The 18,789-nt window shown below is 37.7% G+C and overlaps 1 protein-coding gene across 1 annotated transcript; it reads right to left on the minus strand.

Annotated features, from left to right (window-relative positions):
* Positions 1 to 1,378: 1,378 nt before the first annotated feature.
* LOC122316503 (crooked neck-like protein 1) lies at positions 1,379 to 11,799 on the minus strand. The gene is made up of 7 exons (XM_043133075.1): positions 10,533 to 11,799; positions 10,358 to 10,423; positions 3,877 to 4,021; positions 3,568 to 3,786; positions 2,743 to 2,962; positions 2,441 to 2,636; positions 1,379 to 1,920 (listed from the first exon to the last, which is right to left on the minus strand). Exons 1-7 carry the CDS (start codon positions 11,684 to 11,686, stop codon positions 1,806 to 1,808), a joined length of 2,115 nt encoding a protein of 704 aa, XP_042989009.1. The 5' UTR covers positions 11,687 to 11,799; the 3' UTR covers positions 1,379 to 1,805.
* Between the last annotated feature and the right edge of the window lie 6,990 nt (positions 11,800 to 18,789).

Raw genomic sequence — 18,789 nt, forward strand, 5'->3', positions numbered from 1 at the left:
GTATACTTTATTTGAAAATTTTATAAAAATTATAATAATGAGATAAAATGAAACATTTTTCCTATCAAGACGGGTGCATTACAATTCAAAGAAAGATAGATGAACATAGTATGCTGATTCTCTTGCTTCAATAATATGAACTTCAGCATTAACATACTGAGAATTATATTAAAAACAATTAGAGTAGGTTTGGATATTAAGTTAAGATAAAGTTAAAAATTAAATAAAATATTATTAAAATAATATTTTTTAATATTATTATTATTTTAAAATTTAAAAAAATTGATTTGTTTATAATATTTTATACGAGAATTTAAAAAATAAAGATATAATAAAATAAGATGAAATACTTTTTATATCTAAACCTAATCTTAACAAACAATTGAAATGTTCACTTCAACCTTAAATATAAGTTACAAGACTTTGGAAACAAGAGTTAGAATTATGCTTGGATGGTAGGTTAAGTTAGGATGAGAATTGAAATTTAGAATAAAATATTGTTAAAATATATTTTTAATATTATTTTTATTTTAGATTTTGAAAAAGTTTAATTATTTATTATATTTTGTTTGAAAGAAATTATAATGATTAGATGAGATAGGTTAAAATTAACTCTTAATCCCCTTAAGAGTAATATTACTTATCATATATTTTACCATCATCTTCTTACTATTCTATAATATGGTATTAAATGATTTAAATTTTACTACGTACAAGCAAAGTCACATATTAGTTTACATATTAATACTGATTCTTTCATATTTAAAATTTAAATTAGCACTATTTTTAATAAAATCTATTTTTTGACCAATCACATTAGATTGATGTACATATTAATGCGCAGTTGTGCTTGCAACTAGATTTTTTCTAAATAATTAGATATTATTTATTATATTTTACTTGTAGACCTATCATTTAATGTTATATCAAGGAATAGTGAGAGTATGATAATAAAAATATAATAAATAGATTTTTCTTATTGTTAAAGAAAGTAAAATTTCAACGGAAGGATCGTCAAGAGGGGTAGATTTATATTTTCTTCTTCCTTTGAGCTAAACTCCTCAATAAGTACATTCGGCATGTATAATACCTAGTAAATGAGATAAAAGTGTAAACAAACGAAGCAGATAAATAATTGGGCCAGGCTAGACGACGATCAACCGTGAACACTAGCCTGCCAGCACTAGCTTATAACATCAACATTATAAAGTTAAAGTGGGCCCATTTGCTCCATTAATCTCACTCTTTACCTTCTCTCGGGTTATTTATTCGCGAAATATTATGTTTACACCAGTTTTTTTTTCCCCCCTAAAGTTCAGTTACACGCTAATGTGGTAAAATCTTAGCTTAATAAAAAGTTAACTCAAGGTTCAACCGATTAGAGAACTGACTGACACATTGCTTAGAAAATCACATTTATGAGAAGTGTTAATGATACAAAAATATTACGTAAAAATAAATCCATAAATTGACATGTTTGTACCATAAGAACTCACTACTAGACCAAAACTATAGCCAACAATCAGTTCAAAGTGCTGTATAGCAATTATTGAACCACCATTCAATACTTTGAGCCGTGAAGGAATTGTTGCTTCCTCGCCATGGTAAAATACATTCTCTGCGTCTAAAATTCCTAAACGCTCCCTAAATTTTTAGTTCCACAAGAACAAAGTCTTTTGGTGCCACAAAATTTAAGAAAAATCTGACTAGCTAGTACACTATTTCATTTAATCCCAGTTAAAAATATAAATAGAAAACGTTGGTATTTACATACATGAAATGCCACAGTGACAAAAGCAACCATGCTAGTCATCGTCAGAGGAGAGCTTCTGCTTCTTCCACTTATAGGCAGCTTCCAGTATCTTAAGATTCGTGGTCTGATTTTCTTCGGGAAAAAGATAGTCAATGTACTCCTCATACCTGCCACATCAAATTTGTTAGCATTCACCAAAAAGGAAAGGTTAAAAATGGAATAAAACATAATATAATCAAAACTGCAGCCCACACCAGTTGATTGAGAAATTTTATGGACCAAATTGAAAATGGTCCTCAAAATGCTAAGTGTTTTAAAGAAAGACTAATTAAAAAAAAAATTAATCAAATGTCTATTCTTGATTGCAATTGTGCGCTTGTCAGACCATACTAAGAATTCTGACTCAGCACCTCTGTAAATATCAAGCGAGGTGTGCGATGACTCCTAAAATTGGCTATTGTGGATGGTAAACTTGCCAGTAGAAAGTAATGGGCTCCTGTCTCATGCATAAAACTTTATCCCGTGTGTCCAAATTTTACTAATTGAATCCTAACCTAAAAGTTCACTAAGCATGTCAAAATGATATGATTAGTGTTCAACTCTCTGCATGCTGTTGCCGGTGAATTTTTACGACACCGTAACATCAAAATCTTATGAAAAGGGACAAGTAAATTTAGTTATACATACCCAGCAGGACCGTCCTCGGCTACAATAGGCCTCCTCTTTTTGAGCTTCTTTGGCAGCTTAGCCTGGACTAAACCAACATCACCGAGCTCACCAAAACTTCTCTCCATGGTCAACCACTCCTCTAACAGCATTGCTCTCTCTTCTTTTAGCTCAGGTGCAGATGTTCTAAAGTAGTTGATTGCCTTCTCAAAAACCCCTAATTCATTTGGGGGAGGGGATGGAAGAAAATAAAATTTTAATGTTTGTTTATTTGGTAATAATTGAGAAAACTAAACAATAGGATTTTCCGAGAAATTGCTTACTTCTAGCATGCTGAATGCATTGTTTCTTTTGTTCATAAAGATTTTCTTGGCTGCTACCTTCTGCCAAATCCGAGTCCCCAGCATCCTCCTCCATAGCAGATGCCTCAAATTTTGCATAGCTTATCCACACCTTTAGGTGCTTTGTTCTGTCTAGAAGTCTCTCATAGAGCTCTCTGGTCCTTTCGAACTCACCCTCAGATATTTCAAAATCGATATATGTCTGTCATGAAATGAATCAACGATTTATTACCCATAATCTCAAAAGCAAGATTACCAAAAAGCATTAAAATCTTCTTAAAATCAAGTTAATCTTCTATATTAGAGATCAAAAGAGCGATCCCCACATCCAGAGAAAATTGTTGTATCAAATGAAATAACAATTCAAATAAGACAATACGATGAAATTTATGAGTCAAAAAAATAAAAATAAAAAGATTTTTTTTACAATAAGATGAAATTTATGAGTCAAAAAAATAAAAAGATTCAAAAGAAAGAACTTCGCCTATTTTATCTGCAATTAAAAAAGGTATCAACAGAAGAAGGTGCCTTTATATTGGCCTTTTTTCCTTAGTTCGTGCAAAGCAATTTTTAGAATCAAGAAACAACAAACTTTTTTATAGTTAATAGAAATTTAACAGAAGAAACAGTGGAAGGAATCACGAAAACATAACAACAAAGAAAGAAAATTCAGGGATTAATGTTCATCAGGATAGATTAAGTAATGGTACAGTTAAAAAGACTACGGAAAACAGTAAAGAAGAATAATAGAATTTTTTGTAACCATATTTAGCTTTTGACTAAGATGAGGAATGCCTAAACATGTACCTTCCACAATAGCTCTGGCATATCCAGTGCTGGTTGGGCAATTGCAAGCTCAAAAATAGCCCTAGCTCGCTCAGTCTCAGACAAAGATCTCTCCAACTCCGCGTACTTGCTCCATGCATAACAGTTTTCTGGTGACCACTCTAAATACTTCTCATAGATTTTACGGCAACGATCTATATTTCCAAGCTGCAGCTCTATCTCAATATACTTCTTGAATATCTATTTTTCAAAAAAGCACAGTTGCAATTGTTACTGTACTCACTTAATTTTAGAGTATAGAAAAAGACTTTGTATCAATCTGTAAATTACCTTATCTTTAGGAGCTTTCCCAATTGCATTTCCTAGGACTTGTCGTGCAGCCTTGAGATTCAGCTGCCGGATCTCAAACTGGGCAGCTAGAAGCCATATTTTTGCAAATGAAAATTTCTCATGAGGAATCAACTTAAGACATTCACTGGAAGAATTAACAGCAAAAGAACAAGACAACATATTAGTATGTCATTTAATTGGCATGAACAGTTGTCTAAGAAATTTATTGTAGGTGTAATGAGATTTCAATTCTTCATGGTCATTAACAACCAATTAAGTGAATAGCATAAAAATTTCCTGGAAAATTGAACAATTAAAAATCACCTCTCACAGTGTTAATGAACCACAAAATAATTACTTGCAAAACATATACGCTACAGTACTCAAAATGTATGGTAACATTTTTTTTTCCTATGAACATTTGAACACTCATTCATATAAAGTACAATATTTTCCCTTGGTATCAAGAGTGGAGAGAAAATCAGAAATAGTTTCTTCATATTTAGCCTCAGTAGCCAGCCTACAAAGTATGGGAAGAAGAAGCAAAGAAATAATCCTCTCGTTCCCATTTCTTTTATCTAACTTTTGTCTTGGTAAGTACCAGTACAGCTTTATTAAGACGAAAGAGGACGCAACCAGAAATCATGGCATGTGGTTGGCGAGTGTTTAAAATATGAATTGACTTGGAATGAGTCCTCCTCTCTTGTGAGGGTGGGGTAGTTTTTCTCTATTGGTTCCGAGTGAACAAAGAGTTTTGTCTCTTGGGCAGAATGTCTGAAGAGTCACAGAGAATGGAGAATGAAATCTCTAGTCTCTGTGAGGGGCTTAGGTTGACTGATGAAGAACGACAGGAAGTAGTAGTGAGGAAAGAAGAGGTACTGTTATCGGTTGCCAAAAGCAAAAAATGCTTGGTTGCACACATTGCTGCAGATAAAGAGGTTAACAAAGGCACCTTCATATCAACAATGTCAAAGATATGGCCTACTGGGGCGGATAATGTTTAAAGAAGTGGGATGGAACAGATTTCTGATTGAGTTTCAAGGAGAAAAAGAAAAGAATCGTGTCATGCAGGGACTTCCATTGTCTTTTGATAAATTCCTTGCGTGTTTGAAAGACTGTGATGGTAAGTCTGCTCCAAAGGATATTCAGTTCGATTGTGAACCATTCCGGCTTCAACTTCATGATATGCCATTCACGGGAATGAACAAAAGTACGGGGGAAAAACTTGGAGAAACTGCAGGGAAAGTTATTATGGTTGATATGGATGGGAGTGGCAAAGGACGGGGAAAATTCTTTCGTGTGAAAGTTTTGGTAGATATTACAATACCTTTGGCTAGAGGTCAAGTTCTCAACATTGGAGACAAAAGGGTTTGGATAACTTTCAAGTATGAGAAGCTGCCAAATTTCTGTTTTCATTGTGGTGTAATAAACACGCTAATCGAAGGTGCTCTAAGACTGACAGGGAAGAACTCAGGGTGAAGATTACCATATTCAGTATGGCAGTTGGTTGAGGGCTAGTAACCAGAAAGCTCCCACTGGTTACCATAGGAAGGAAGAGGATGATCGACTAAAGGTTCTCACCAGAAGAGTAGCAAGGTAGTTCCGGTGAAGGGCTCTCAGGCAGTGATAAACAATTCAAACAGGAAGGTGGACAATTCTCAGTTAGTTGTAACTGATAAAAGCAACTCCATGATTTCAGGAAGCAGGGTGTAACGCCCCAATATAAGGCCCAAACCACATAGCCTATACTCTAAAAGGACTAGTCAATGATACAATTGAAGCCCCATGGGAACCTTATAAAGAGCAAGAAATTCTCCTTCCCAAGCAATGTGGGATCCCATACACCACCTACCCTCAATCTTATCATATGGAAGTATCACAATCTAACCTCCTTAAATTCCCGACATCCTCGTTGGCCTAAAAGTTGTAGGTGGCACGGCTCAAATCCCACATTTCTTGGTGGGATAGGCTCTAACATCATTTGTAACACCCCAATGGAAAGCCCAAACCACATAGCCTATACTCTAAAAGGACTAATCAATGATACAATTGAAGCTCCATTGGAACCTTGTAAAGAGCAAGAACTTCTCCTTCCCAAGCAATGTGGGATCTCATACACTACCTACCCTCAATCTTATCATATGGGGGTATCACACAAGGTGGAAATCAGCTCCTCTTGTGCCACACGTGGTTCATTCTATGCCTAATAGGAGCCAGGTTGGTCTTTCATTTCTTTATTTTAATGATAAAGTTGTTAGTAAGGGAAGCACTAAGACTTTGTCTAACTGGAAAAGGAGAGCTAGAGAAGGTAATTCACGGAAGGTTGCTGGGTTGAATGAATCCCCCATGAACCTGGACGTGTTTGATTCTTTTAAGAAAAGGAATTTAGAGGTTGAAGCTGATAAGTTGACTACTAAAAGAGCTAAAATAAAAAATTGTGTGGAAGGTAAACAACGTTATGAACTGGAAGAGGCTGCTAAGCAGCCCTGCCAATCATCATGAATCTCATTTGTTGGAACTGTCGAGGGCTTGGGAACCCTCAGACAGTTCATGAGCTTCATCTTTTGGTGAAGGAAAAGTTCCCAAGTGTGGGTTTTTTTAATTGAAACCATGTGTAATAGAAAGAAAGTTGAAAGCATTCGAAATAGGCTGGGGTATGATCATAGTTTTGTGGTGGACAGTATGGGTAAAAGTGGTGGTTTAGCAGCTCTGTGGAAAAAGGATATACCTGCTAAGTTTTTCTCTTACTCTCAAAGCCATATCTCTTTGACTATCACTAATTCTGAGGATGGTAAGAAATGGATGCTGACAGGCTTCTATGGCAATCCAGTGGCAGGCTGGCAGCTAAAAGAGAGGGCAGTTAGCAATTGCTGAGACTTCTTAAACCCAATCAGCAGTTGCCTTGGTTATGTATGGGGGACTTTAATGAAATTATTTCCCAGGATGAGAAGTCAGGTGCTGCTAATAGACGATGGAATTAATTATTCAGAGAAGCTCTTGAGGATTGTGACTTAAGTGACCTGGGTTTCATAGGGCCCAAATTTACACGGTGTAACAATATGGAAGGAAGGGAATTCACTAAAGAAGGATTAGATAGAGTGCTAGGAAACAGTAACTGGAACTTGCTATTTGGCCTCACAGAGATACATGTTCTTCCTGTTCTAAGTTCTGATCACTATGTAGTTCTAAGTTCCTGTTCTAAGTCTGAGATAAACCACCATGTAGTTGACTTTTTTGAACAATTATTTTCTGAACAGGTGGTTTGGCGGCCAAAACTGGAAGGGCTTGACTTTGATGCCATTGATCTTATTGATGTAGACCGACTGGAGAGGCCTTTTGAGGAGTTGGAGGTCTTTGAAGTTGTGAGGAAAATGGTTAAAGATAAGGCGCCGGGCCCTGACGGTTTCTCTATGGGTTTCTTTCAAACTTGTTGGGCTGTAATAAAAGATGACCTTTTGAAGGTATTCTAGGAGTTCTACTCAGCCGGAAAGTTTGAAAAAAGCCTCAATGCTACTTTTCTCGCACTAATTCCAAAGAAGGTGGGGGCTGAGGAGATCAAGGAGTTTCGACCTATTAGCCTAGTAAATGGGGTGTACAAGATAATTTCCAAGGTGCTAGCGAATCGTTTGAGTAAGGTAGTGGGGAAGCTTATTTCGAAACCTCAGAATGCATTTGTTAAGGATAGACAAATCCTAGATGCGGTTCTTATTGCGAATGAATGCCTAGACAGTCGGTTGAAATCTGGTGAGGCAGGGATTATATGTAAGCTAGATATGGAGAAGGCGTATGATCATGTCAACTGGGAGTTCTTTCTTGATCTTTTAGGGAAATGTGGGTTGGGAGAGAAATGGTGTTCATGGATTAGGTGGTGTATATCAATGGTAAAATACTCCGTTTTGATAAACGGAGGCCCAACTGGTTTCTTTTGTAGCACAAGAGGCTTAAGACAAGGAGATCCGTTATCCCCTTTACTCTTTGTGATTGTGATGGAGGCACTGAGCCGAATGTCATCAGCCTTGGTTACGAATGGGTTGCTCACTGGTTTTAAGATTGGAGCTCCGAATAGGGGACTTGTTAATGTATCTCACTTATTGTTTGCAGATGATACTCTTTTCTTTTGTGAAGCAGTCCCCAACCAGATTCGAATTTTGAAGGCCCTTCTCCTTTGTTTTGAAGTAACTTCCGGATTGAACGTTAATTTGGGAAAATCTAAGATGGTGCCTATTGGACGTGTTCGGCATATTAGACAGTTGGCTAGTATATTGGGATGCAAGACTAATTCTTTACCCATGACTTATCTGGGACTTCCACTGGGGGCGACCTCGAGAGCGGCTTCTTTATGGGACCCAGTTATTGAGAAAGTGGAACGTCAGCTAGCTAAATGGAAGAGGTTATATTTGTCAAAAGGTTGGCGGATTACTCTAATTAAGAGTACTCTTTCTAACCTACCCACCTATTTTTTGTCATTGTTTCCTATTCCAGCAAATGTTGCACTTCGGTTGGAGAAACTTCAAAGGGATTTCTTGTGGGGTGGAATGGGCGTGGAACAAAAATTTCACCTTGTGAGGTGGGACAAAGTATGTAGCCCTATCTCGAATGGGGGCTTGGGCATTAGAGATATGAGAACTTTCAATCGGACGTTACTAGGCAAATGGCTGTGGAGATATCACAAGGAACCTGAAGCCTTGTGGAAGACGGTTATAGAGAGCAAATATGGGGGCCTATGGGGGGGTGGTGTACAAAAGAAGTGAGAGGAGCGCATGGAGTGGGTTTGTGGTTACATATAAGAAAAGGGTGGGAGGTCTTCATTCGCTATACCTGAATCCGTTTAGGAGGAGGAACCCGTATTAAGTTTTGGTACGACACTTGGTGTGATCATGTGGCACTAAAGGAATCTTTTCCTTCACTATTCCGAGTTGCAAGAGATATTGATGCCTCAGTAGCAGATGTTCTAGAAAGATCAGGGGAACAAATTCAATGGAATATCATATTCAGTAGGGCGGCACAAGATTGGGAGATGAGCAGTATTGAAGCCTTTTATAGCCTTTTGTATGCTACTAAACCGGATAATTCACAGGATAGTTTATGGTGGATACCTACAGCTAAAAGTACTTTTTCAGTGCGCTCTTTTTATAAGTCTCTTTACCAAGAGACACCTATTCAGTTCCCATGGCGAAAGATATGGAGACATAAGGCGCCACCCAAAGCAGCATTTTTTGTGTGGACTGCAGCATTGGGTAAGATTCTCATAACTGATAATTTGAGGAAGCGCAGGGTGATCATCACAGATTGGTGTTGCATGTGTAGAAAGGGAGGTGAATCGGTAACCATCTCTTAATACACTGTGAGGTAGCGAGTAGGCTATGGAATGAGGTACTTGGTAGAATGGACTTGGCTTGGGCTATGCCGGAGACGGTGGTCGGGGTATTGGCTAGTTGGAAAAATATGAGAGGAAATCAATAGATAAAAGCAGTATGGAAGATGATCCCTATATGCATCATGTGGTGTCTATGGAGAGAGCGCAATGACAGGACGTTCGAGGACAAAGAGAGATCGTTGGAGGAATTGAAAGTTTTTTTCTTTAGAACTCTTTGTACTTGGACCTTAGCGGTTGATTTCAATGGTTTGGGGCTACATGAGTTCCTTATATCCATTGTTCATACCTAGATGTGGTCCCTAATCTTTGTATCAGGCTTTTGCCTTCTTTTGATAATATAATTTACTTTACTTATAAAAAAAAAAAGTTCTGATCACTAACCTCTCTTTGTTTCTTGTCTGAGAGATGAAAGGGAGTTCCATCAACAGAGGAAAATTTTTAGGTATGAAGCTAGTTGGTCTAACAAAGAAGATTGCAAAAATCTTATTAAGATATATATAAATATCAGTAGCACAAACTTGGATATGTTCTTCCTGTTCTAAGTTCTGTTCTAAGTTTGTGTTTAGAAAGTAGCACAAACTTGGATCGCAATCCAACATAAGAGGGTATTAAGAAAAAAAGACTAGAGCTCCAGCACCGATCTCTCGCAATCCACAAAAACAATAATTCATTTCCCTTCAAGATGCCACAATAACACAACAGGTCATTCTCTATCAAAATAAACTACACTGGAGAACATTGGAATTTAGCTTTGAAATCTATAAATAAACCATACGTAAAAGCTTGTAAAGAGAACTACATCAAAATAATATCAACGTAGCAACCTCTTGTGCAGGCCAAATCAGAAGTACTGAAATTTCTTACTTAAAAAAAAAAAACTCTTAAAACTTTCAGTTTGATGTGATGCACAGCAGTACATACAATTAAAGAAGCAACAAGATACGCCAAAAGAAGAAGAAGATGAAAAGAACAGGGAAAAAAATACGATCAAAAGAACAAATATGTAAGTTCTAATTTACCAGGTTTCTAAGTCGAAACAGAACATTACTTTTAAAGAGTCTTTATTTTCATTTCTTTTTTTCCTTTTTGCAATCATAAACTTACCGATACACTTCTCTCGTTCGTTCCATGTCTCCGGCATCAAGCTCTTCGTACAGGGCATAATTAATCCTAACATTACACATTCAACAAATAATCAACCATCAACACATTACAAAACAAAACAAAGAAAGCTACAAGTTTTCGATATCCAAATTCTCAACCACGAAAATGCACCTACCACAAATAAATGTACCGCTGCCAGTATCGCTTCTCCTCGGCGGGAGGAACGTTTGCAATAGCCCTTTCATAAACCTCCCTGATCCTTTCCTTATTTCCCACGCTCTCTTCCAACCGAATGTAATCAAACCAAGAGTCGTAATTCAGCGGATTCTTCCTCACCTCTTCCTCATATTGAAACCTCCGTTTCCCTACTATCGCATCCTCAATCCCCTCTCTATCCCCATACTGCTTTTCAAACGCCACAAACTTTCTATACAAGTCCTCAGCTCGCCCTTTCGGTATATGGTCGAGCGCAAACTTGTAGATACACCTCGCACGCTCTGTCTCCTTACACCGCTCCTCGAACTCGGCAAATGCAACGAACAACTGCTCAGCCTCCTCATCGTCAGCAAGCTTCTCTACCGCCCTCTCGTACACGTTCCTCGACCTAGCAACCTCGCCGTTCTTCATCTCAAACTTGGCGTACCGAATCCACCCAGTGACCTTGGGGTGGCACTGAACAAACCGCTCAAAAATCTGCCTAGCGCGCTCGACCTCGTTGTAGCGTAGCTCGAACTTGATGTACGAGAGCCAGCCCTGCTGGTCCGGCATCCAATTCATCCATCTCTCAAAGACCTGCCTCGCGCCAGCGACATTGCCGAGCATCTCTTCCATGTGAATGTACTTGTACCACAACTGGTCCACTCTTGGCAAAAGCGCCACCGCACGGTCCCATACGTTGCGGGCGTGGTTGATGAACTTGTTCTTCATCTCTACCTCGGCGTACTTGAGCCACAGCGTGTGGTTCCGGTAATCGACCTCGAGAGCGCGTTCCCATACGGAACGTGCGCGATTGAAGTCCTTCTGCGACTCCTCCCACTGCGCGTACTTGATCCAGACGCTGATGTTCCATCGGACCCGGCGGATGAGGTCCTCGAACTCTTTGCGCTTGCGGAGGCGGTAGTCCGCAAGTTCGGCGGCATCGGTAATTTTCTGCTTCGGCGGTCGGATCTCGGCTTCTTGGCGCTCCCTGGCCTCCCGGAGGATCTGCTCGGCGGTGATTTGGATAGGAGCCGGTGTTTTGTTCTTGACTCGAGTCGGCCGCGGGAGCTTAACCTCCGTATCCTTTCGCGTTAGGTAGCCAAGACTGGGATCGGCATCTTTCGCCGACATCGTCGATCGACTGGGAAGAAAAAGCGTATCGATTCTGGATATCTAATCCAGGAAGCCCCCCAAACTCCCCGTAACCTAAATGAATTTCATTTAACTGCGATAGCCAAACCCACGTACAAATTTAAAATGAGGATTTTGCCTTTTTTTTTTTTTTTTAACAGCAAAATGAGGATATTGATATTTAGGAGAGCGATGAACAAAATTCCTCCTCTTAATTTTTATCATTTTTAAAACACCCTGAAATATTTTTCAACTTGACCGTAAATTAGTAAATATATTAGTGCGTAGTCATACTTCCAACTAAATTTTTTTTTTCAAGACTTGATAGTATATTTTGTTTGATGGATAAAATTACATTTTTATTTTTAGTATGACGAAGAATGTTTTTACTTTTTTTTGTGGGATTCTTTTATCTTCTCATTTTATTTATTTATATATAAAGTGATTGTATATAACAGAATTCTAAACAGTAAAACAAAATTACTTGTTCTCGAAGATTTTCATTTAGATAATTGATGTATCTTATTTTGTTTTTCATTTTTTTTAATGTCTATTTTACCTCAATTAAGTTGAATTATCTCTTAAATAAAACTATATTTTTATCCTTGAGATTTTTTTAGACCAAATTTTAAATCAATTTGGTCATCCATTGAGTATGGTACGGTTATTTAGAAATAAGATCATCTAATAATTTTCAATCTATTAAAATCTACAAAAAATACGTAATTCAATCAGACAAGTCAGAGTATTAAAGGATGTCAAAGCTAACGTTATATTCTTATTCTCTTATATTTGCATTATTGTTAGTTTAAGAGTAATGTTATACATTACACTCTTATCTAACTTTTTTCACATTATATAAGATTGGTAATAAATGTTCCTAAAACTATACATCATTATTTTAAATACCGTACTAGTATCGTTCGGTATATGCTGTACCGGCTACTGGTCCGATATAAGTATTATACCTGTTTCGTACTGTCCTTATTTCGGCCTATACTGACCTCCGTACCGGCCGGTATTTCAACCTTTACTTTTTTTTCATCTTTTTAAACTGCAAGCTCATTTTTTACCCTCAATTAAGACCGGGCTATTTATAATTTATATATATGTATTTATATATAATTTATTCATATATAAATTATTATTTTGGAATATAATTTTTATATATTTATATATATAATTTATTCATATATCGACTATCCTGAAACAGTACTAATACTAAAATATTTCGTTCTAGTACGTTTACCGATATGGTATTCAAAATTTTGTTATACATACTATACATGATGCCACATCACACTCAGATAAGGATTTATTGAGAATTCGCAAGAATTGGCATTTGGCCCAAAAAGATGAAAGAAAACCAGATTCCTACCGATCACTTAGGATCCTTCTTTGATGGTTTATGCAAGTATGCTGGTTTTTTGGAAGCATGTGGGATACTGTGATTTCAATACTTCTGCAAATGTTATTTTCTCTCTCAGTTTTGACCGGGATAAGGATTATTTTCCTGCTGCTAGAATATGAAAATAAAGATATTCAAATTTAATGCACTCTTTAATGACTCTGTTGATGTTCATTATCCAGCAATTGAGATGTCAAAGCTTAGTTGTGTTTGCTGGAACAACTATATGTTAAGAACTATCTGCTTTCAACTGATTATGATGGTGTAGTGAAGGTGCGTATATCTACATGGCTCTCTGTGAATTAAGGCTAAAGGATCTTTTTCTATTCATAGTTCATGCTCGTGCTCTGTTTTCCTCTGTTAATTCTAGTTTCCACTGGTAACTTATCAATTTTTTGTCGCCTTGAATAGGGGAACTCCAATGTTTTAATTCTTTAAACCTTTTCATCCTCGGTACATAATATTAGAGCAGCATGCACAACAATGTCCCAATGCCTTGAAGTTGTAGGATCATGGTGGTCCAACCTTTCGTGGCAACACCAATGCACTTGATTTGCAGAAGCTGCCCTCCCTGCTTGCACTCGTTACCACTGATTGTATTGTAAATAATTTACTAGAAAGTGCCTCAAATGGATGAGATGTTATGTATATTTTAGTCTTTACAGATTTTGATAGTGAGATGTACAAACAGTCTTTTATTCTTGGCTGGTTAGTTGGCCGTTTTACTATATATAGATGGCAATAGTCTGCATTGTGATGCACAAGGAATGAAAAAGTTGTAGCCCCTTTTTCATCAACTCTCACTCTTTTCCTTTTCCTTCCTTTTCTTCTTCTTTTTCTCCTTCTTCTCTAAATATTACATGGTACCAAAGCTCTAAGAGTGAGTTTTCTTTTTCCTTCCATGGCTAACGATTCACACAGTTCCCTTTTTACAAACTTTACCAATATTATCAACCATTACCGACTTGACCATAGGGACAATCCTTCTATCCCTTTGGTACCTAACCCCCTCACCATAGAAAATTACACCACTTGGTCCAGAGCTACGTGTAGAGCTCTTCATGCCAAAAATAAAAAATAAAAATAACTTGGTTTAATCAATGGTACTTTGTTAAAACCAAAAACCCCAACTGACCCCTTGTATGATGCATGGGAATGTTACAATGACTTGGTTGTTTACTAGCTCTGAAACTCCATCAATCCAACCTTGAAATCTAGCATTGCACTAGTTGATGATGCTAGACAGAGTTGGGTTGAGCTCAAGGATTGCTTTACTTAGCAAAATTGGTATCTTTCAATTGAAGAAAAGCCTTGACAAGTTTGAACCAAGAGCATGACTCTATTAGCATTTATTTTGGCAAACTTAAAACTCTATGGGATGAAATTACCATATATGACCCTTTACCTGACTGCACTTGTGGCAAACTATCTGTTCTTTTTTCTAAATATCAAAGAGACTGCATAATACTATTTCTCATGGGCCTCAATGAATCTTACCATGTTATCCGTGACCAAATTATATTGTTGGACCCCCTGCCTCCCATCAACAAAAACTTTCTATGATTCAGCAGCAAGAGATGCAGAATCTCATGCTTTCAAGCCTTCCATCTCCTAACTCTATGGCACTTGTTGTTAGGCAGCCATATAGCCCATCCAAAACACCATTCAAACCAACCAATTCCCAAAAACGCGAGAGAACATTTTGCTCATATTGCAAAGTTCAAGGCCACATTCACAAAACCTGCTTTAAAGCATGCAATGCACAACCTCCCCTCTACACTCATTGCCACATGACAGGTTACATGGAAAATAAGTGTTATAAGCTTCATGGCTACCCACTTGGGCATAAGTTGCATGTTAAGAATAATCCCCATGTATTTTCCTCTGCCAATCTCACCTCAGTTGATTAAGAAGCCCCTACTAATGAGAAATTGACCTTCACCGAAAACCAATATCAGCAACTGTTGTCTTTACTGCACTCAAAGGAGACCTCCATTGCCAATGCCTCAGTTAATCGTGTCCAAGCAATTTGCACTCCCTCTTCTCTTATGAATGGTAATCACTTTTGTCTCATTTCCTCCACTCCAGCACCAAACACAACATCTCATATTCTATGGATTATTGACACTAGTGCTACATGATCTGTAGCACCTCATTTTTCTTAGCTGTCACTTCTCATGTTTCTTTTGTGGTACGACTTCCCAATGGTCAAACAACACATGTTACTCACTTAGGCACTGTCAAAATCACCAATACACTGATCCTCCATAATGTGCTTTGTGTCCCTTCTTTTAACTTAAACTTGATTTCAGCAAAATAATTAACTAACTCCCTTTCTTGTTGCTTTATATTTTTTCACAACTTTTTTTTATTCAGGACCTTTTATCTTAGACTACGATTGGCATGGATGAGATGAAGAATGGTTTATATCACTTGGTTGCTAATGCAGTCCCATCAACAGCTCTTTTTGATCATTTTCCTGTTTCTTTGCCTCACAATATTTTTGTTTCCACTACTTTTAAATTTGCTGATTTGCTTTCACATCTTTGGCATTGTAGAATGGGCCACACCCATTTCAAAATTACATGTAATTTCAAATCTTTCTATAAAGAACAACTTATCTTCCATTCCTAGTGATAAACCTTATCTTGTTTGTCCCATGGCAAAACATCACAGACTCCCCTTCCCCATTAGCACTCATAAAAGCAACAAACTCTTTGAACTTATACATTGTGATATCTGAGGACCCAATTCAATTATAGCTTATGATGGTTCCAAGTACTTCCTCACCATTGTAGATGACTTTTTAAGAAGTACTTGGATCTATCTACTCCGAGGTATTCTGCTACCAATGTTATGATGGTCCCATGCTAGATTTTGTATTGAGGCATTCTGCACCTTAGTATAAACACAATTTAAAACTAAAGTCCAAATTCTCAGAAGTGATAATAGACTTGAATTCCAAATGATAGACTTCTTTAATAAAAAAGGCATCATCCACCATAAAACTTGTGTGGAAACCCCACAGCAAAATGGCATTGCCGAGAGAAAGCACCAACGCCTTTTAAATATTGCTCGAGCCCTCAAAATACAATCCAACCTTCCTCAAAAATATTGGAGTGATTGTATACTCACAACAACATACATTATCAATTGAGTCACCAGTCCATTACTTTCTAATAAAACCCCTTTTGAACTTTTGTTCTACTCTCCTCCCACTTATTCCCACATGAAAGTTCTAAGTTGCTTGTATTTTGCCTCAACTTTATCTCAAAATAGAAAAAAATTTTACCCTCAAGGCAGAAAGTGCCTTTTCCTTGGGTATTCTTTTAGAATCAAAGGCTACAAATTCATTGACTTTGACAATAATGTCATTGTCATTTCTAGAGATATCATTTTTTATAAGCATGTCTTCCCCTTTCATAATCATACTCTTTCCCGCCCACTTCTCAACTACCAAACTCTGATGCCTCTCTATTTTTTCCTCCCCACTTTACACTACCTCTCAATTCATCATTAGCTCCACATGTCACCATCAATTCTATACCAAGCTCACCACATGATTCATCCTCTTCATCACCTTCTACTTTACTTTCTGACTATCCTCACTGTCTCACCTCATGTCTCACCATCACCTTCACCTCCGACCACTCAACATGTTCTTAGAAGATCATCAACAAGAACCAGAAGAGCTCCTTAAAACCTTCAAGACTTTCACTGCCAGCAGACTTCTTCTATCTCACCTAGTCAATCTCTGGTCTCATTACCTCCTCCCTCAGGTATATTCTTTCCTTTATCTGCTTCCATTTGTTATGATCATCTGTCACCCACTTTTTCACATTTTTTTGCCACAATTTCCTTACACACTGATCCAAACATTTACAAGCAAGCTGTAAAGAACCTTGACTGGTGTAAGGCAATGGAGACTGAAATTGAGGCTCTAAAATTCAACAAACCTAAGTCCTCACTAATCCTCCCCCTAGTAAAGTATCCATCAACTGCAAATATGTTTATAAGACTAAGTATCATTCCAATGGTACTATTGAGAGAAAAAAGACTAGGTTGGTTGCTAAAGGCTTCACCCAACAAGAAGGAATAGACTATCATGAGACTTTTTCCCTAGTAGTCAAAATGGTTACTATAAGAACACTTTTGGCATTAGCAATCATCAAGGGATGGCACCTTCAACAGTTTGGTATAAACAATGCATTTCTCCATGGTGACCTGCAAAAGGAAATTTATATGAGAAGACCTCTTGGCTACAACAAAGGCACTTCTACTCAAGTCTGCAAACTACTCAAAAACACCTATGGCCTTAAACATCTATGGCCTTGGACATCATTGCTGACTCAAATCATTTAGTTTCCAAACATCTCAAAATTCCAATGGATCAAAACCACAAAATCAACAAGCATTCTGGCTCTCTCTTAGCTGATCCTACTATTTATAGACGCCTCATAGGTAAACTTTTCTATCTCGCCTTAACTAGACCTGATATCAGCTATCTGTTAGCGTGATATGCTCTGTATTTCCTTATTTAGATTTAGACACTTGTATATATTTATTTACGTAGAATCTGTACAGAAGGCTAGTTTCCATACATAGACAGATTTCATTTACTGTAATCTAGGCTTAATTCTAGCCGTGTATATTGCACTTTGGTGCCTTTATAATGATAAGAAATCCTCACAATGAGGTATTCAAGCCATTTTGACATGGTATCAAGAGCAGGTTACTAGTCTTACGTTTTTTTTTCCTTCGGGCATTTTTTTTGGTGTTCTCGGCGGCATCTGTGCTGTCTTTCGGTGCTGGACTGGTGATTCGGTCCTCTCTGGGTGGTTTTTGGCTGTGGGTTTCGTGTGTTCTGGTGTTTCGGTCCTCTCTGTGTGATTTTCGGTGCAGTCTGGTTGTGGGTTACGGGTTTTCCTGTGGCTTTCAGCAGTCTTTTGCGTGGCTCTGGTTCTAGACTTCTAGTCGGCACTTTCTGTTGCCCTTTCCGTTGCTGGTTTGTGTTTTTCTGCTGCCTCTTTCCATTTCGGCTTCGTGGGTTGGGTATCGGCAGCAGCACTTGTCATTTTTTTGGTCTCGGCAGCAGTTGTTTCTGGAGCTTTCGGCAGCCTCTTTATTCCTTTTGGATTGTCGGCAGTTTTTGGTTGGTCAGGTATTATTTTTTAATTCGGCGTTGCTTATTTTTTACGGGCCTCATGTCTTCTGAGTCTTTTACCGTAAAATTTACGGGTAAAAATTATTCTGCATGTGAATTTCAATTCCGTTTATTTGTTATGGGAAAGGAGTTATGGGATCATATTGATGGGAGTAATCCGGCTCCTACTGAGCTTCCTAAATTAGCTCAGTGGCAGATCAAAGATGCTAAGGTGATGACATGGATTTTAGCATCGGTTGATCCTCTCATTGTTCTCAATTTGAGGCCTTATAAAACTGCTAAATCTATGTGGGAATATTTGAAAAAGGTGTATAATCAGGACCATACGGCTCGACGGTCTCAGTTAGAGTATGAAATTGCCAGTTACACTCAGGGCAATCTCTCCATTCAGGATTATTTTTCTGGATTTAATAATCTTTGGGGAGAATTTACTGACATAATTTATGCCACGGTACCAGAAGAGTCTCTCTCTGTTGTGCAGGAAATTCATGAGCAAAGCAAGCGCGATCAATTTTTAATGAAGTTACGTCC

Source organism: Carya illinoinensis, chromosome 7 (genome assembly GCF_018687715.1).
Source record: "Carya illinoinensis cultivar Pawnee chromosome 7, C.illinoinensisPawnee_v1, whole genome shotgun sequence".
NCBI lineage: Eukaryota > Viridiplantae > Streptophyta > Magnoliopsida > Fagales > Juglandaceae > Carya > Carya illinoinensis.

Excerpts from the sequence above, each read along its gene's own strand:
- LOC122316503 (XM_043133075.1), bottom strand. The coding sequence starts at position 11,686 with ATGTCGGCGAAAGATGCCGATCCCAGTCTTGGCTACCTAACGCGAAAG. Across the intron at positions 10,424-10,532 it reads CAGCGGTACATTTATTTGTG|GATTAATTATGCCCTGTACG; the intron begins GTAGGTGCATTT and ends GTGTAATGTTAG. Across the intron at positions 2,963-3,567 it reads TGCCAGAGCTATTGTGGAAG|ACATATATCGATTTTGAAAT; the intron begins GTACATGTTTAG and ends ATTTCATGACAG.